The following is a 17,674-nucleotide window of genomic DNA, read 5'->3' as shown; positions in this document are numbered from 1 at the left end:
GGTGGGTTTGTGTATGTTCTAGGACCCTGTGGGTCTCTGCAACGAACTCTCCTGTGAGGCTGGGAGTTTCTTCTGCCACCTCAACCCCCACAGGAGATAAGCAATTTATCAGATACAGAGTTCAAAACATTGGTTATAAGGATGCTCAAGGAACTAATGAGGACCTCAACAGCATAAAAAAGAGCTATTCAGAAGTGAAGGATACACTAATTGAAATAAAGAACAATTTACAGGGAAGCAACGGTAGAGTGGATAAAGCTGAGAATCAAATCAATGATTTGGAATATAAGGAAGCAAAAAACAACCATGTAGAACAACAAGAAGAAAACATAATAATGAAAAAAAAAGGTGGCAGTGTAAGCAGCCTATGGGACAACTTCAAGCATTCCAACATTTGCATCATAGAGGTGCCAGAAGAAGAGAAAGAGCAAGAAATTGAAATTGTGTTTGAAAACATAATGAAAAAAAAACTTCCCTAATTTGGTGAAGGAAATAGTCGTGCAAGTATAGGAAGCACGGAGAGTCACAAATAAGATGGATGCAAATAGGCCCACTCCAAGACACATCATAATTAAAATGTCAAAGGTTAAAGATAAAGAGAGAATCTTAAAAGCAGCAAGGGAAAAGAAGTTAGTTACCTACAGGGGAGTTCCCGTAAGACTGTCAGCTGATTTCTCAAAAGAAACCTTACAGGCTTGAAGAGATTGGCAAGAAGTACTCCAAGTCATGAAAAGTAGGGACCTACAGTCAAGATCCCTGTACCCTGCAAAGATAACATTTAGAATCTAAGGGCAAATAAAGAGCTTCCCAGACAAGAAAAAAGTAAAGGAGTTCATCATCACCAAACCATTATTATATGAAATGTTAAAGGAACTTATTGAAGAAAAAGAAGATCAAAACTATGAACAATAAAATGACAACAAATGCATATCTATCAACAATTGAATATAAAAAACAAACTAAGCAAACAAGAAGAACAGAGACAGAATCATGGATATGGAGAACATTTTATTTGTTGACAGATGAGGGATGGTGTGTAAGGGAGTGGTTGAAGAGGTGAGGGGATTAAGAAGTACAAATAAGTAGTTACAGAATAGCTGTAGGGATATAAAATACAATTAGGAAATGGAGAAGCCAAAGAACTTGCATGACCCCTGGACGTGAACAATGGTGTAGGGATTGCCTGAGGGAGTGGGGGGGGTGCTGTGTCGAGGGGGCAAAGGGAGGAAATTGGGACAACTGTAATAGCATAATGAATAAAATATAATTGAAAAAAACAAATTCAGTTATAGACTTGGTTTTCGTATCACAAAAATAGGATAAAATGTCAGCCTATATGTAAAAGTACTTTTAAAGTTATAAAGTGTTATACAAATATAAGATTGAATAGAAGGTTCTTGTTTGTCTTTCCTATTATAGGAGAGGCAAGCTTAGATTCTTTTTTATAAATGGTAGTCATTCAGTAACTATTTGCCTCACTGGGATTTTAGGAGAATAAAGATGATAGAGTTGATTACTCTTGAGTTTCTCAACAGAATATAAAGTAGTTTAGATGATAAATTTAGAATTAGTCACTTCTGTTTGTTATTGAAGAATGTTAACATTAATCACAATGGTCAGGGTTATTAACAACAATATATTTCAGGCTTGAACACATTTTAAAATCTGAAAACTGTAAGAAGGGCCAAAGTTAGGATGTTATATATGTGTCTACTGTGAGGGTAGAAGAACGACCAGATATGAGTATAATGACATCCTGGTTCCCTCTACTGGGCTTAAATGAAATTACCTATTGCTTCTTAAGACTTCTGTTTCTTCATCATAGAATGGCCATTCCCTTTTAGTGGCAAGAGGAGAGGGGAAGACAAGAGAATCAAATCATGTATCAAATTTCACTTTCAATGTTGGAGGGACATGTAACTTATGGGCCATTACTTCCTTCTATAAACCATCATTTGTTTCAAATGTTGGATAAAGGAACTCAAAGTTACTTGATAAATGTTTGAATAAATAATAACCAGAATTTTTCCAAATTTGTTGAAAATATAAACCATCATATACATGAAGCTTAATAAAACAAGCAAAAGAAACATGCAGATAACCACTATGCTGTACACCTGAAACTAATATAATATTGAATGTCAACTGTAATTGAAAAACTAAAATAAATTTATAAACAATAAAAACAATTACATTTTATTATATGAGAGAAAGAAAGAAAGAGAAAGAGAAAACACACCAAGGCACATCATAAGCAAATTACTAAAAATCAGTGATAAATAGAAAGCGCCAATAGCATCTAGCATGCTTAGCTCTTTTGAATGGAAAGGTTGGTTTGAACCAACCTTTTGAATAGCCCAGGCTAACATTATTGGAAGTAGAAATCCTTCCACCCAGCCACTGTGAATAATGCTGCAAGAAACGTAGGGGAGCATATGTCTTTGCAAATAAATGCTTTCAAATTTTTAAGGTAGATACCCAGCAGAAGGGTTGCTGGGTCACATGGTAACTCTGTTCTTAATTTTTTGAGGAACCTCCATGTTGTTTTCCATAGTGGCTGTACCAGTTTACATTCCCATCAGCAGTAAATGAGGGTTCCTTTTTCTCCACAACCTCTCCAATACTTGTTATTACTTATCTTGTTGGTAACAGCTGTTCTAACAGGTGTGAGGTGGTATCTCATTAGAGTTTTGATTTGCATTTCCCTAATAGCTAGGGAAGTTGAGTATTTTTTCATATATCTGTTGGTCATTTGTATGTATTCTTGGGAGAAGTGTCTGTTCAGGTCCTTTGCTCATTTAAAACTGAAATCAACAAATGAACAAACAAGAAAAACAAACACAAACTCAGAGACACAGACAACAATATGATGGTTACCAGAGGGAAGGGGATGGGGTGGGCAGTAGATGGTAAAAGAGGTCAAATATATGGTGACAGAAAATGATCTAACTTTTGGTGGTGAGAACACAATGCAATATACAGATCATGTATCATAGAGATGTACAATTGAAACCTATATTACTACAGTTTTCCCAATTTTTCCCTCTTTATCCCCCCTCCGCCCTGCACCCCCAACCCTCCAGCATCACCCACCCACCTTAGTTCATATCCATGGGTTGTACATAGTTCTTTGAGTTCTGTGTTTCCTATACCATTTTTTTTTACCTCTCCCTGTCTATTTAATGCCTACCAATTATGCTGCTTCTTCTCTGTACCTTTCCCCCGCTATTCCTCCCCTCCTCCTCCCCACTGAAAACCCTCCATGTGATGTCCATTTCTCTGATTCTGTTCCTGTTCTAGCTGTTTGCTTAGTTTTTGTTTTCATTGTTTTTCTTTCTTTTTTTAGGTTCATTTGTTAATAGTTGTGAGTTTGTTGTCATTTTATTGTTCATATTTCTGATCTTCCTTTTCTTAGATAAGTCCTCTTAACATTTCTTGTAATAATGGCTTTGTGATGATGAACTCCTTTAACTTGACCTTACCTGGGAAGCACTTTATCTGCCCTTCCATTCTAAATGAAAGCTTTTCTGGATGGAGTAATCTTGGAGGTAGGTCCTTGCCTTTCATGACTTCAAATACTTCTTTCCATCCCCTTCTTGCCTTTAAGGTTTCTTTTGAGAAATCAGCTGATAGTCTGAGGGGAACTCCTTTGTAGGTAACTGTCTCCTTTTCTCTTGCTGCTTTTAAGATTCTCTCCTTATCTTTAATCTTGGGTAACTTAATGATGATGTGCCTTGGTGTGTTCCTCTTTGGGTCTAACTTCTTTGGGACTCTCTGAGCTTCCTGGACTTCCTGGAAGTCTATTTCCTTTGCCAGATTGGGGAAGTTTTCCTTCATCATTTGTTCAAATAAGTTTTCAATTTCTTGCTCTTGTTCTTCTCCTTCTGGCACCCCTATAATTCGGATGTTGGAACGTTTCAGGTTGTCCCAGAGATTCGTAAATCTCTCTTCACTTTTTGGAATTCTTGTTTCTTCATTCTGTTCCAGTTGGATGTTTATTTTTCCCTTTTGTTCCAAATCATTGCTTTGAGTCCTGGTTTCCTTCCTGTCACTGTTAGTTCCCTGAATGTTTTGCTTTATTTCATTTTGGGTACCTTTCATTTGTTTTTTCATTTTGTGACCAAGCTTAATCAATTCTGTGAGCATTTAGATTACTAGGGCTTTAGATTCTTCATCAGGTAGGTTGGCTATCTCCTCATCTCTTAGCTCTCTTTCTGAAGTTTTGCTCTGTTCTTTCATTTGGGCCATATTTTTTTTTTATCTTGGCACACCTGTTAATTTGTAAGGGGGTGGGGCCTTAGGTATTCCCCCAGGCAGGGCAACCCTCTTTGCTGCAACTGTGGCGTTGCCTGTGGGGGAGGGGCCAGAGAGGGAACAATGCAGCTCACCTGTTCGACTCTAGCCCACTTTCCAAGTACTCTCTCATGTGAAACTGGGAGTTTCTCCCATCGCGGCAACTGCTGTAGTCCACAGCCAGCTCTGAGTCTCAGTTCCACCTTCAGCCCGCCCCACCCATGCAGTCCACCACCTCACCGGGGGTTCTTACCAGTCTGGATGTTCTGGTTGATTTTTTGTTTTAATTCCTTGGTTGTCAGAGTTCCATGCAGTTTGATTTTTCTGGCACTTCTGGTGGTTTATTGATCTTAGATTGGTTGTTATCCTCCTTTTAGTTGTGCGAGGAAGGGAAGGGTTTCTACCTACGCCTCCATCTTGATCGGAACTCAAAACCTATATAATATTATTAACCAGTGTCACCCCAATAAATTTAACAAAAAATAGAAATGGAAATCCATATGGCATTTTCAATTAAGAAAATAAAATAGAAAAAGATTCTATGGTATCTTTATAAAAGTGGAGAGGTTAGGTGAGAGGAGTTGGATAATGCTGTGGTTCCTCTGAACAGCTAAAAAGATAAAATAAGGAAGCTGAGACATGTTTTAGGTAGGCCTGGGTAAAATTTCCATTTTTTATGTGGTGTGGATACAGATGGTAAGTTGCTAATAACAACAGTAGGTAGGATTCCTATAATAGGGGATAATGGAATATATCAAAGGAAGTCAGAGTGGGGCAGTTATGATGGGATGTTTTGATTTTCACCTAGATATTCTACATTTCCTCATTTCTCTACACCGTCAATTACATCTGGTATCTGTACAAAGAGCTAAGGATGAAACACACCCAGAGTGGACAGAGTACATTTTCCCTGGTAAGTGTTATTCAGAGCTAATAGTTAAGAAGAGTATGCTGAAACAAACCCACACGTCCTTGATAAACGGTATAAGCACTCAGCACTGTCTAGGTGAATTCATGGAGGTTAATAAAAGAAAAACCACGTTCTCACTGAGTTTCTGTTGACATGATTTCCTCTTCTCTCAAGCCACAGGAAGAAAAAAGGACTTCATTAGATTATAGGAAACATTGTGTACAGTGCTGCCATTCCTGCTGGGTTGTATTCAGTAAAGGAAATAATCCTCCTTGGCTCTGTGCCAGTCCGTCATTGTTGCTAATGAAAAAGATCTTGGTGAAGAGTCTGGGAAAGTGTTCAGTTAGGTAACCTGGGATCTGAACTACAGGTATTGGAAAGGGAGAGGGTTTGTTCTGCTCTGTTGTATTTCTTCAGTATGGTGGGCAACAGATACTAATTCACAGAAGGGCAGAGGAATTAATGTGTGGAAATCAGAAAACAAGATTAACCCAGGGAGCAGTTAGTTGTCGTTCCTTCTTTGGTTCACAAAGAGTTTCAGGTACTATTTAACATTATAATTATGCAAGAAAGGAGAACACTAAGTCAGTACACCTGGACTCTTTTTGTGTACACGTATTTTACATATTACACAATTCACTTTAAGTATACAATTCAATGATTTTTAAAGTAAACTTATCAAGAAGTGAAAGGAAAGTTTTCTTATCAAGAAAACTTATCATAAGAAAAAAACCCCTCATAGTCAGACAACAGTATGGTGATTACCGGAGAGAAAGTGGGGTGGGGGGATGTAAGAGAGGGTAAAGGAGGGATAAATGGTGATGGAAGGAGACTTGACTTCGGGTGGTGAACACACAGTACAATATACAGATGGTATATTATAGAATTGTACCTCTGCAACCTGCATAACTTTACTAACAATGCTACCCCATTCAATAAATTCAATTAAAAAATTAAAACTAAACTTAGATTGTATAGTCATTGTCATAAAACAGTTTCAGAATATTTTTTCACCCAAATAAAATCTTTTATACCCATTTACTGTTAATCCCCTTCCAGCCCTCTATACTAAGCAACCACTAATCTTACTTTCTGTCTCTCTAGATTTTCCTTTTCTGGACATTTTCTATAGATGGAATCATGTAATATATAATCTCTACTGTCTGTTTTATTTCACTTAGCGTAATGCTTTTGAAGTATATCCATTGTAGCATTGTATAAGTAAACCATTCCTTCTTACTGCTGAATAGTATTCCATTGTATAGTACACTTTGTTTCTTATTTCTGACTTATATCATTATGTGATTTTTTTTTGGTATAATTTTTTAAAATTTTTTATTGTTATTCAATTACAGTTTCATTATGTGATCTTAGCAGAAGACATTTTTATGATGCTAGCAATTTTCATTTATTTAAATGTCATTATATATTTAAATATTATTATATATATTTGACTAAATATTCCAGTCTTCTTATTTTTACAGTATTCATTTTGTTGTGGTTTTTTGAAGGGGATGTTTCTTAAGGGCACCATGGAGTAAATGAATCGCAAACGCCTCTCAATGTATCTTTCTCTAGAGCCTGCAGATCAGTTCTAGGACAAATGCAAGTGGTATACTGTCATGCACATGATGAAACTTAATGTTTCTTGAATAAATACATAGTACTATAGCATCATGAAAAGAGCATTTGAAGGTGAATCAGGAAATCTGTCTTCTAGATCCAGTTCTGTTACTGATCTCCTTTATGATCTTAGGCATATCATCTCCCTTTCTTGGGCCTCTGTTTTCATCATAAAATAATGTGTTGATCTGTGTGATTTTTAATGTCCCTTCTAACTCTAAAATGCTAGGATACTAAAATCACAATCTGACTGACTGACTCAAAAATATATTATTTTCTTCTTAAGAGAATTGCTTTTCTAGCCTTGTTCTAGATACACACTGTTGGAGAAGCTAGAAGACATAGAATGCTCTTAAAACTTTTCTCTTTTTACTGTAAGGAGAAAGGGTGGTGGGGAAATCATTGGGAAAAATAACCTGAAGAGACCTCTTATGCAGCATCCTGGACAAGACTTTGCAGTCTATATAAGCACTCAGTAGAACTGTTTGCAGTGATCCAATGTTTTATGTATTCTCATTGAGCACTTTAAATGTGGCTAGTGTGATTGAGGAACTGAATTTAAATTTTGTTTAATCTTAATTACATTGTATTGAAAAGCACAGGGCTATATTCTGGCACCCTTTTCTCTTGTTTACATCTGTGGAGTCAACACATATATTTACTCTTCTATATTTTAAATTTGTATAATCTCTTGACTCCCTATAATTTAGAAATGACCCAGGCCCATAGCTGTGTATCTTTTTATATGTTTGTCTATGTAATCCTAGAATCCTAGAGCTGGAAGGTAATTCAAAGAAATTAATTTTCCTCCCTTCAGGCAGATGAATGTTTAAAAAGTTCAGCAGTGTTTTAGGGGTAGTAGTTCAAGTTTCTAATTCATTCATTCACTCACAAGCTAAGAGACTGACTAGAATTTGGGAGAGGTTATTCTGCCACAGTTATTCCTTAAAAAAGTTGCCACAATGAGACCAGACGCCAGGGATGCGGACAACATAAGAGAACATTATTTTTTTAGGCTTGGGCTCCTGGCAGGAGAACAAACTAATTTTTGAAGAAAAGGAAGAGAGAGACATGAGATTAACTGTCATATATAGTATTCTGCTTTATATTCATACAAATATACTTTTCTTTATGTAACACGTGCTCTGACACTAGTTCCAAGAAGATAAACTCTGGCCAAAACCTTAACCCCACTGCCTATTATTCTGTCATTATAGTTTATACCAGGAGCCTTGAATTTTTTTTTTAATTTTTGAGTTCTCTTTTAAACAACAGAAGTAAGACTTCTGCCCTAAACTTTTATCAGTAAGCTTTTTATCAGAGATTCACTGATTACAGGTAAGAACAAGAGTGAAACACGGATATCCACCTAATGGACAGAGGGTAGAAAACAAAGAGAAGAAGGAACGTGGATAGAAGTCACCAAAGACTAATTTTTGTTATTTCCTATTTTACCTAAAGTCAGCACTAGCTATCCAACTTGAAATCATTTGCTATTCTTGATTCAAAGTTCTTAAGGCAAATCAATTACCCATCTCTAATTATTGATTAATTTCTCACTTAATGCTTATTGATCCCTAACAATGCCATTTGATATGATCTCTACCTTAAAATAGAAAAAACGCTTGCTTTCTATTCTATTATCTCTTTAAGGTGTTCTGTTCAAAATTTTTCACCATAAATTCCTAATGGGTAGGGACCATTCTTCTGTTGTTTGTTTTACAGTGTCTAACACAACTGGAGATTTTTTTTAATATTCTTTCTTCTAGAATCTAGTAAGTCTTGAAGGGCTTATAATCCAAAGGGTTTACTTAACTCTGCCCTTATTACACAAACCCTGGCTTATTCTGCTCTCTGCTGGTCGTCTCATACATAGACTTTCACTCCACCCCTACCGAGGGAAAAGCCCACACCTCCTTGGACATAAAAGAAAATTGAACTATTATTAGAACATGGGACACTGTGTGATTTTACATTTGCCTTTCTTTTTAAGAGAATTTGTTCTGGTATCCAAATCTCATGTTAAGCTACTTCCTGCAGGTTCTCTTTGTAGCTGTTGTCTTTTTTGTAATATAATAATACACATAAAATTCTCTTATTTCCAATGCTATCTCATTGGACTTTATAGCAAGTATTGCTTAACTGAAGCAAGCTGAATCCTGAGAATTTTTGTTCTGTCAGGTGGTAAATTATGACCTGAAGTTTACTATAATATTGGCAGTATCCTAAGACATTACTCACATTTATTCTTTTCGTAGGTTATAGATAATACTTGCCAAGTTGGTCAGATAGCCATCATTTTGTCAAGGTAAGATTTTTGCTTTCTTTCCTGCCAAGGTGTGGACTGTCATTATTCTGGGGTCTAGGTGGGAACAAGTAGGAGAACATTGTCCTTTATTTCCATTGAGTCTGTCATGCCCAGATCCTCACGGAACCTTACTGAGTGGGAAGCAACAAATATGTAATCTTTGGTTCCATTTTCTCAGATAGGATAGGCAAACAGTTTGAAGATACAGATTTGGGTTTTAGCCTTAATTCTGCTATCGACTCCTTGCGACCTTCAAATATGTCTCTTTAAGTCTTTGGACTTCTAATTCCTTTTCAATTATCATAAAAGTTGTAATAGGTGGCTTTCAAGATCTCATGAACTTCATGACATTGGGTGAGGCTCTTTAAATTATTAAGCCCAGAAAGAGTCTGTATCTCATTTAAGTGGTCACTACAGAGTTGGTTTTAGATTTTGTAACTTTTACTCTTGGATCTTTCCCTCTGGATAAGTTATTGGTTATTTAAAGGTATACTTTGGAGCCCTGGCTGGTGTGGCTTAGTGGATTGAGCACCAACCTGAAACATAAATAAATAAAATCTTAAAGGTATACTTTGGAAAAGTTCCCAGGAAGGGGTTTATGAGAATGAAGTTATTTCTGGTCATCATGGAAAGTGAAACAGACTGAGCGAGTATAGAGCTCCTTGTTAATTTTTTTTCCTCCATTTTGACCCACTTGGATTTTTATCTGACCACACAACTCTCAGAGACTCTTTTTTCTTTAAAGATTTTATCTATTTATTTTTAGAGAGAGGAGAAGGGAGGGAAAGAAACATCAATTGGTTATATGCCCCCACCTTGGGCCTTGCCAGCAACCCAGGCATGTGCCCTGACTGGGAATCAAACCTGTGAACTTCTAGTTCACAGGCTGGTGCTCAATCCACTGAGCCACACAAGCCAGGGCTCCCAGAGACTCTCTATGAAACTTTGTTAGGGTCCATTACCTTAAGTATAAAGTGTATCCTCACAAAAAAAATGCATTCCTCATTTCACTTCCACAGAAATTGGAAAAGAAGGTATATTTAAGGTTTTTGAGGTATTTTTTCTTGGAGAAATTAAATGCGTATGTGCATTAGTGGAGAGTGGTAGGGTGATGGAGATGGGAGAAGAAAAGGATAATATTTTGCAAATGGAAAAGGGCATGAAAAAGTCTGAATATTAGGGTGATAAGTCTTTTTTTTTTCCTCCCAGCCTGATACCTCTACTATTGATGATACCTGTATTCTGTTTGGGCAATGTCAGTGAGTGTTTTCGCAACTTTAGCCAGAGCCACAGGTGAGTGAGGACCAAATCTATCATTTTTATGGTAGTCAGTCAACGCCTATTCTTTTCTATAAATAGAGATGGAAGAAGACTTTCTACGTACTTTCTTGGCCAAGGTGCTCATATTCAAAACGGGCTATGAAATAACATGTAGTCAAGGCTCAAAATACGTAAGTGGAAATATAACACAAAATTGCTAGAAGAGAATGTGTCTATGAGAAGGAACAAATTGTTATGGACAAGGTTTAGCAAAATGATAAGCAAAATTGCATACTCATGAACTTCTGTTGCCCTGATAGGTAGCTCTCTAGTTTTATATCTATAGCAGTACTCTTGTCCATTGATTCTCTTCCTAGGTGTATCCTGATGCACTCATCACCATCAGCCATGGCTGAGCTCCTGCCTTCTGCCAACACATCAGTCTGTAGCACACTTTATTTTTATGGGCTCACCATTTTCCTGGGCAGCTTTCTACTCAGCCTCTTCATCATCGTGGTATGGTGCCACCTTTCCTGCCTTTATGGAAAGAAGCGGGAATAGGGAGGGATGGAGTAGTACTTCCAAGGTGTGGGAAAGATGAGGTCGAGAGTTGCTTTCTATAGTCCTAGAATTAAGAAAGTGGCTAGGAGATACTGACAATTTAATTACTACTTCAGTCTTTTGGGCTTCCCAAGATCAAATGATAAGTGGGAAAATGAGCCTGTATTCATTCTGTGGGAATGATCCTCATTCTGGAACTAGTAATATATGTTCTTGTGGACCCCCATGAAGGATCAGAGCAGAAAACTAGCATGTGTCAAGTATATCCTTTATGTAGAATGGCACTCTGGAACATAGGACATGAGCTTTGGTTTAATTTTCCAAATAATGAAGGAGTTTTCCTTTCTCAATTCTTTATTACCTATAATTTGCATTTATGTCATGTCTAACTGATGTTAAGCTGCTAAGTGGCTCAGGCAGTTATTAAATATAACTGCCTGGTACAAAATCAGTAAGCAAGCAAATATGCCTTCTTATTTACCATATCTATTTTTCAGTATCTTTTTCTCCTCTCTTCACATCCTAGTTCAGGGATTACAAACTACCTACCTGCACACCAAATTTATCCCACAAATATGTTTTGTTTCCTAGCACACCTACCATACCTGAACCAAATATATTGTGGACAATTTCCTTTGACAATTCAAATATAAGTTATGGAGATAGTGTAGCTCAAATCAGCAACTTTGTAAAGAGTGCACAGTGATTATTTTATATTGAAATGGCTCTGATGGCTTATATTTAGAACTGATTGACAAGAGAGACAGGTAGCCTGGTACCCTAGGGATTCCTGTTTGCTTCTTTAGAATAAGCCAGGCTTCAAAGGACATTCAGAATTATCATTCTCTTTTAGTCAACAAATGATTAACTGATTCTACTAGCCATAAGTATTCTCAAATAAGTACAAACCTCCTTTTGATTCCTATGTCTGCAGGAAAAGGAAACTAGATAACTAAACTAAGTAATTAGTTGTTAATTTAGACTATGAATCTGGATTATTAGGGAAAAGCTTCAAATTTGGTCAGATTTGTCACCAAGATTATTACCTAATTTACTCCCCACAGAAAGCACATTGGACTTCTGAACTGACTTATATTTCTTTCATTAGCTAAACTCTATAAAGATAGTATCAAAAGGAATGGAGAAGCAATCCGTTTTCCGTCTAAGGGCAAGAAGAGACTTCTTTTGCTTCTGGTTGAGAATTTAAGCTCAGTCACAATGCTGAAGTATTTATTTTAAGGATATTAAGCATAGAACACTTTATAACACAATCTCTAATAAAGTATTTTAAAAGAGGGTCTGGTTAGATCTTAATTTTAACTTCTCATGCATATTGTGATCAGCCTCAGTGAGAAAAAAAAATCCTGAAGGTTGATGTAAGGTTCATGTTTTGAACATGGTAACCACAAGTTTGGCTGATATCTGTCCATGTCCCTAGCCAAGAAAAAGTTCATTCTGAAGATAATTTTCTCTCAGAAAGAGGCTAGTCTCAGATAGTAAAGACAGAGGAATGGCCTTTCTTGCTGTCAGATCCAAAGAGAATGTTCCTTCTACAATGATAGGAGGATAGACTTGGGAAATCACTAAGCCTTGGGCAAAGTACTCACTGCTGTTCCCACATCTAGGTCCTACTCATCCAAGCCCAGACACTGTATAAGAAGTTTGTGAAATCAACTGGCTTTCTGGGAAGTGAACAGTGGGCTGTGATTCACATTGTGGAGCAGAGAGTGCGTTTCTACCCAGTGGCCTTCTTTTGCTGCTGGGGCCCAGGTGGGTATCTTAATGGAAAGAGGTGTGTAATGAAGAGGGTACTACTGGGTTCTGATCAAGCAAAGTGGTCTCACCAAGAAGGATGACTGCAAATTACTGTTCAGCTTGTAAAATTTAAGTTGGTACCACCCGCATTTCCAGTTTTTCCCAACCTCCTTAACTTCTTCTTATGTTTTGGAAATTAAGATAATTAGACATGAGATGCAACCTGATATGAAAGGAAATGTCCTGACAGAACTCAGAGATATTAATACCTGTCCTTCTTGCTATATAGAGTTTTGAGGATCAGATTGGATAATGGTTATGAAAGCTTGGTAAATTCTAAAATGCTAATAAGTATATGTCCCTGTAGTATGTCTTGCCACTATTGCTACACTAATAATCTGCAAAGTTTAATCAGTCAGGAGTGAAAGTTGGAGACCCAAGGCCCAGTGGTTTACACAACTGCTTAATCTCACCGCTGGTCTTCATTATGCCTCTAGCTTCCACTCTTAACAATGCTTAGGCATGGATACTGAAGAACTTTATGCTCAGGCATCCAGGGCTGACGATAAGATTTACACTTTGTTTTTTCACAGCTGTCATTCTGGTCATCATAAAGCTGATCAAGCCGCAGGACACCAAACTTCACATGGCCCTCTATGTTCTCCAGGTAACACCTTCAACATCCAGCATCTCTGTTCTCATGCCCTCTTATCTTATTCTCTTATACTGCCATTACTCTGTAAGCACAATTTTTCCCTTCAAGGTATTCATTTCTACATTGCAAAAGAGAAAATCTATTATTTATATTTAGTTATGAAGAATGTAAAATTTTCCTCACAGATGAGGTAGATACTTTTGTGAGAGAGCTCCCATGCATTTCAGAGCATATACACATCTGGTCAACTTCATTTTATTGATGTGTTTTTAAAGGGTGAGAAACAAAAAACAAGACCTACCAGCAAATGTTCTTATGAAACACTAATCATGACCTGACTGTCTCCCATCCAGAGGGAACTGAACGGGATAAATTAGCTGTTGTAGGTGAATGAGGAGGGAGTAGTAGAGAAATGGAATGATTCTTTTTTCCTCCTTTATCAGATTGAAGAAGGGCTATCTGACTATGCTGACAGGGCAGTTTTCTCAAACCTAACCTGGGAAATGAGGCAATACAGAGGGGCATTGAAACCACTTCATTGTCCTTCTGTATATACTAAGAAATATGACCAACTCTCAATCATCCATGACAAGGTACAGTGTGAAGAGTGATTTCATGAAAAGCTAGAAAAATATTAAAAACTGATGCCAGACCTTGATGTATGAGATATAGGAAATATAACAATGCTTTATAAATAGAGGGATAGGGACTGTTCCCTGATCTCTGAAAGCCTGAAGGATGGGCTCCATCACCCCTTCATCTCCTCCAGGCTCTAACAGCATCATCCCAGGGCCTGCTCAACTGTGGCGTATACGGATGGACGCAGTACAAGTTCTTTCAACTAAAGCAAGATGCTCGGCGTGATGCAGACACCCAGACACCATTATTATGTTCACAGAAGAGATTGTATAGCAGGGGCCTAGATCCACTAGAGTCTACCCTTGCTTTTGCTACCAACACCTCCACCATTCTTTGAAACTATAATACCTGAGCACAGGAACTGGAGTTATTCCACACTAAGGGATTGGGAAGAGTATTAGGGAACATCTGAAGCCTTTTCTAACCCTGCCTTAAACTATGGAAGTGAGAGGGAATATAGTGCCATGGTTAGCAACCATTCTAGGCAAATTGGGCAGGATCTCTTCATTATTTTCAGATTCACTAGTGATTCTTAGAAGTCTTTGTTCAGGAAGATGAAGCCATTTTCCATCTAAGAGATGGACTCATATTACCTCGATGAATATTAAATTTATCTAAGTCTTTTCTAGAAAAAATTAATTCCAGTTTATTATTTAAACATGCCACTTCCAGGCTCTCTACTCCATGGTTGCAGGTGAAGCACGGTGGCATGCAACAGTTTTCTCAGATCTCGTCATTGCGATACTGTCTCTGAGGCTGGACAAAGAAACTTCTGGATTTCTGTTCTTGAATTGGTTTGGAGACTCAGAAAATCAAGGACAACAAGTGTTAAAAAAGTGACAGTGGGATCCTCAGATACACCACATTCTAGTCTCATATATTCAGTGCTGTTCTAGGTCTTGACAATAGGGACCATCCTAATCTAAAAATTAGGGCCAGTCTTTTGAAGGGGATAACAAGATTTAAGAGAAGTCATGTGGAAAGGAAACTCTAGGAATCAAGAACTCTAAACTGTCATTTAGGAGCAGAAGTCCCAAGTAGGTTTAATAGTGCCTGGACATTGAATTAGGTTGAACCATATGAACTTGCCATTTTTGTAGGTGAAAATAGTCTAATATCAATTTTACATTGTTCAACCTAACAGTGCTAAACATGTTTGTAGAATAAATGAATAAACAAATGAATGAATGACTAATGAGTAGAATTCAAACCTTTTGGGGAAAGAAAAGATTCCTAGATTACAGAGCCTCACTTATGGGTAGGAATGTCTAATCTGTTTCTCACTCTTTAATTGCTTAACAAGTGATGTTTGGTCTCTCCAGTTAAGTTATGAAGAAGTCCAATCTGAGGCCAGAACAGCAGATACTATGATGCCAAAACAAAGGGGAAAGCCAGATGGATAAAGTGACTGGAATGATAATTAACAAAACATCTGGAGCTCATAATCAAATGCTTCTCACCTAATAAATTTCTGGTCTGTCCAATACAAAATTGTTAGGATTAAAGAAAATTGACAGAGCAGATTACAATGGTGATTTGATAGGATACTCTGAAAAGTAAGCTCCAGAGAGTTTTCCAAAGCAGCTCTCCATAGGAATTTTAGGGAGCTCAATAATAACTCTTTAGATTTTAGGCCATGAGCTTCAGCCTTACTATGGAGGGTGACACGGTCTTGTTCTGTCAACATCACATCTTAAGTCCTCTCATTGCGCCAAAGTTCTGGAGACCTATTTCTGGGTAGCACAGACCAAGAAATATTGCCTCACCTAGGTAGCTACTTTGACTTCTTTTTTTTATTTTGTATTTTTTTATTGTTGTTCAAGAACAGTTGTCTCCATTTTCACCCCATCACATGACCCGCCCCACCCATCCCCACCTCCCATCCACAAACCTACCCCCTTTGGCTTTGTCCATGGGCCCTTTATACATGTTCCTTGATGGCCCCTCCCCTGTTTTCCCCCATTATCTTCCTCCCCTCCTCCCACCACCCCAGCACTCTGGTTAGTGTCAATTTGTTCCTTATTTCCATGTCTCTGGTTATATTTTGCTTGCTTATTTGTTTTGTTGATTTGGTTCCACTTATACGTGAGATCATATGGTATTCGTCTTTCACCGCCTGGCTTATTTTACTTAGCATAATGCTCTCCAGTTCCATCCATGCTGTCACAAAGGGTAGGAGCTCCTTCTTTCTTTCTGCTGCGTAATATTCCATTGTGTAAATGTACCATAGTTTTTTTATCCATTTATTTACTGGTGGGCACTTAGGTTACTTCCCAGTACTTGGATATTGTAAATTGTGCTGCTATGAACATTGGGGTGCATAGGTGCTTTTGAATTGGTGTTTCAGGATTCTTAGGGTAACTCCTTTTAATTTAAAAGCTAACAAGCATTTGGCACATAGAAAGACAGATGAAAGCAAGAAAGAATTCCCATCTCCAAAGACCATGAGGGACACCAGAACTAAGGAGTCCAGTTCTGAAAATGTCTTTTTAGTATTACTTTATATTTGATTTCATTACCAGAAAGAAGGTAATTACCAAATATTTGTCAAGTTTGTTCATCTTGCTTTTATAATGAATTTTTTGCATTGATACTGGTCTTAGATCTTCTGTGGATATTGGCAAATGAAAATATAGTAGGAATGAGAAATAATAAAAGGTTAAGTAAGACCTGGATTAGGATGATCAGTATTTCATCATTCTGAGTCAGAGGGACACATGAAGCCGGGCCACTATTTACACTGTTCTCTATAACCCTTGAATTCACATGGAGGAGGAGCATAGACATAGACATGGTAGCAGTTCTAATTATTGCAAATACCCCTCCCATGACACTAGTTCAGGTTGCAGTCATAGTGAAGTATAGGGATATCTTAGCAGGTCTGATAATATACAGGTCTTCTGTGGACCACATGGGATAGATAGCATCCTTCAACTTTCATCAGCCCTGTCTGTGGTTTAAAAAAACTCAGCACCCCAACACCATGTGGCCTGCATGGGGAACTGGGTGTTTTTCAATGTATGGGAGCCTTTGGTTGTTTTCACATGGTAGCTTCCTACATTTTATATCTTTGGCCTTACACTTGCTGAAGAACTTAAAAGTCCCTTTAGATTCACTGCCACAGTTTTCAGACCTGTCTCTCTTGGTATTCATGTAATGATAGCAACTTTCCCAGGCAATCTTTGTGCCCTTCCCAAAGATTTTAACACATTGATTCTCTAGGCTTTGCCACTGGGCCTGGTAACAATAACTTGTTATTTACCATGGGTGCCATCTTGACTGTAGGTATTTGTCTGTAATGAAGGTATGTACCATTACAGTGTTCTTGGAGGTCACACTCATCCACACTAAACTGTCAAGGTGTAGTTGCCGTAATAAATCTGTTTTTGCAGCAGAATCCAAATGCAGAACCCAAACCCTTCAGCCGGCATGAAAGCAGACCACAGTGATTTTTTTGACAAAAAAGGACACTGCCATAATCACATTCTTCTCCTTCATCCACTCTTCTTGTTCCCACTATATGACCTTCCAAAGGAGTCTTGGAGCTAAGGTTTATGAATTAGGCAGTCCCCTCTCAAAAGTGGAAGCTGCAGTTGCTGAAGCCCATATCTACAGTAATAAGTTCATGTATAGTACAGAGGTCTGACCGTGGCCTTTGCAGGTCACATGG

The 17,674-nt window shown here is 37.7% G+C and overlaps 1 protein-coding gene across 10 annotated transcripts in view; it reads left to right on the top strand.

Annotated features, from left to right (window-relative positions):
- Positions 1-17,674, top strand: part of TMEM116 (transmembrane protein 116) — a 116,633-nt gene that overhangs the window by 24,156 nt on the left and 74,803 nt on the right. For 5 of the 10 annotated variants that reach the window (XM_071221872.1, XM_071221873.1, XM_071221875.1 and 2 more), the window contains exons 5-10: positions 5,102-5,206; positions 9,085-9,134; positions 10,344-10,427; positions 10,772-10,910; positions 12,581-12,725; positions 13,304-13,377. In XM_071221872.1, coding sequence (XP_071077973.1) covers positions 5,102-5,206; positions 9,085-9,134; positions 10,344-10,427; positions 10,772-10,910; positions 12,581-12,725; positions 13,304-13,377 — 597 coding nt within the window. Of the gene's footprint in view, positions 1-5,101; positions 5,207-9,084; positions 9,135-10,343; positions 10,428-10,771; positions 10,911-12,580; positions 12,726-13,303; positions 13,378-13,808; positions 13,959-14,134; positions 16,680-17,674 lie in introns of those variants that run through there. The other 5 variants (XM_053927803.1, XM_045201038.2, XM_045201036.2 and 2 more) reach the window with 5 other exon arrangements.

Source organism: Desmodus rotundus, chromosome 7 (assembly GCF_022682495.2).
Source record: "Desmodus rotundus isolate HL8 chromosome 7, HLdesRot8A.1, whole genome shotgun sequence".
NCBI lineage: Eukaryota > Metazoa > Chordata > Mammalia > Chiroptera > Phyllostomidae > Desmodus > Desmodus rotundus.
Note: the sequence above shows the minus strand (reverse complement) of the source record. Positions and strands in the feature narration are given on the sequence as shown.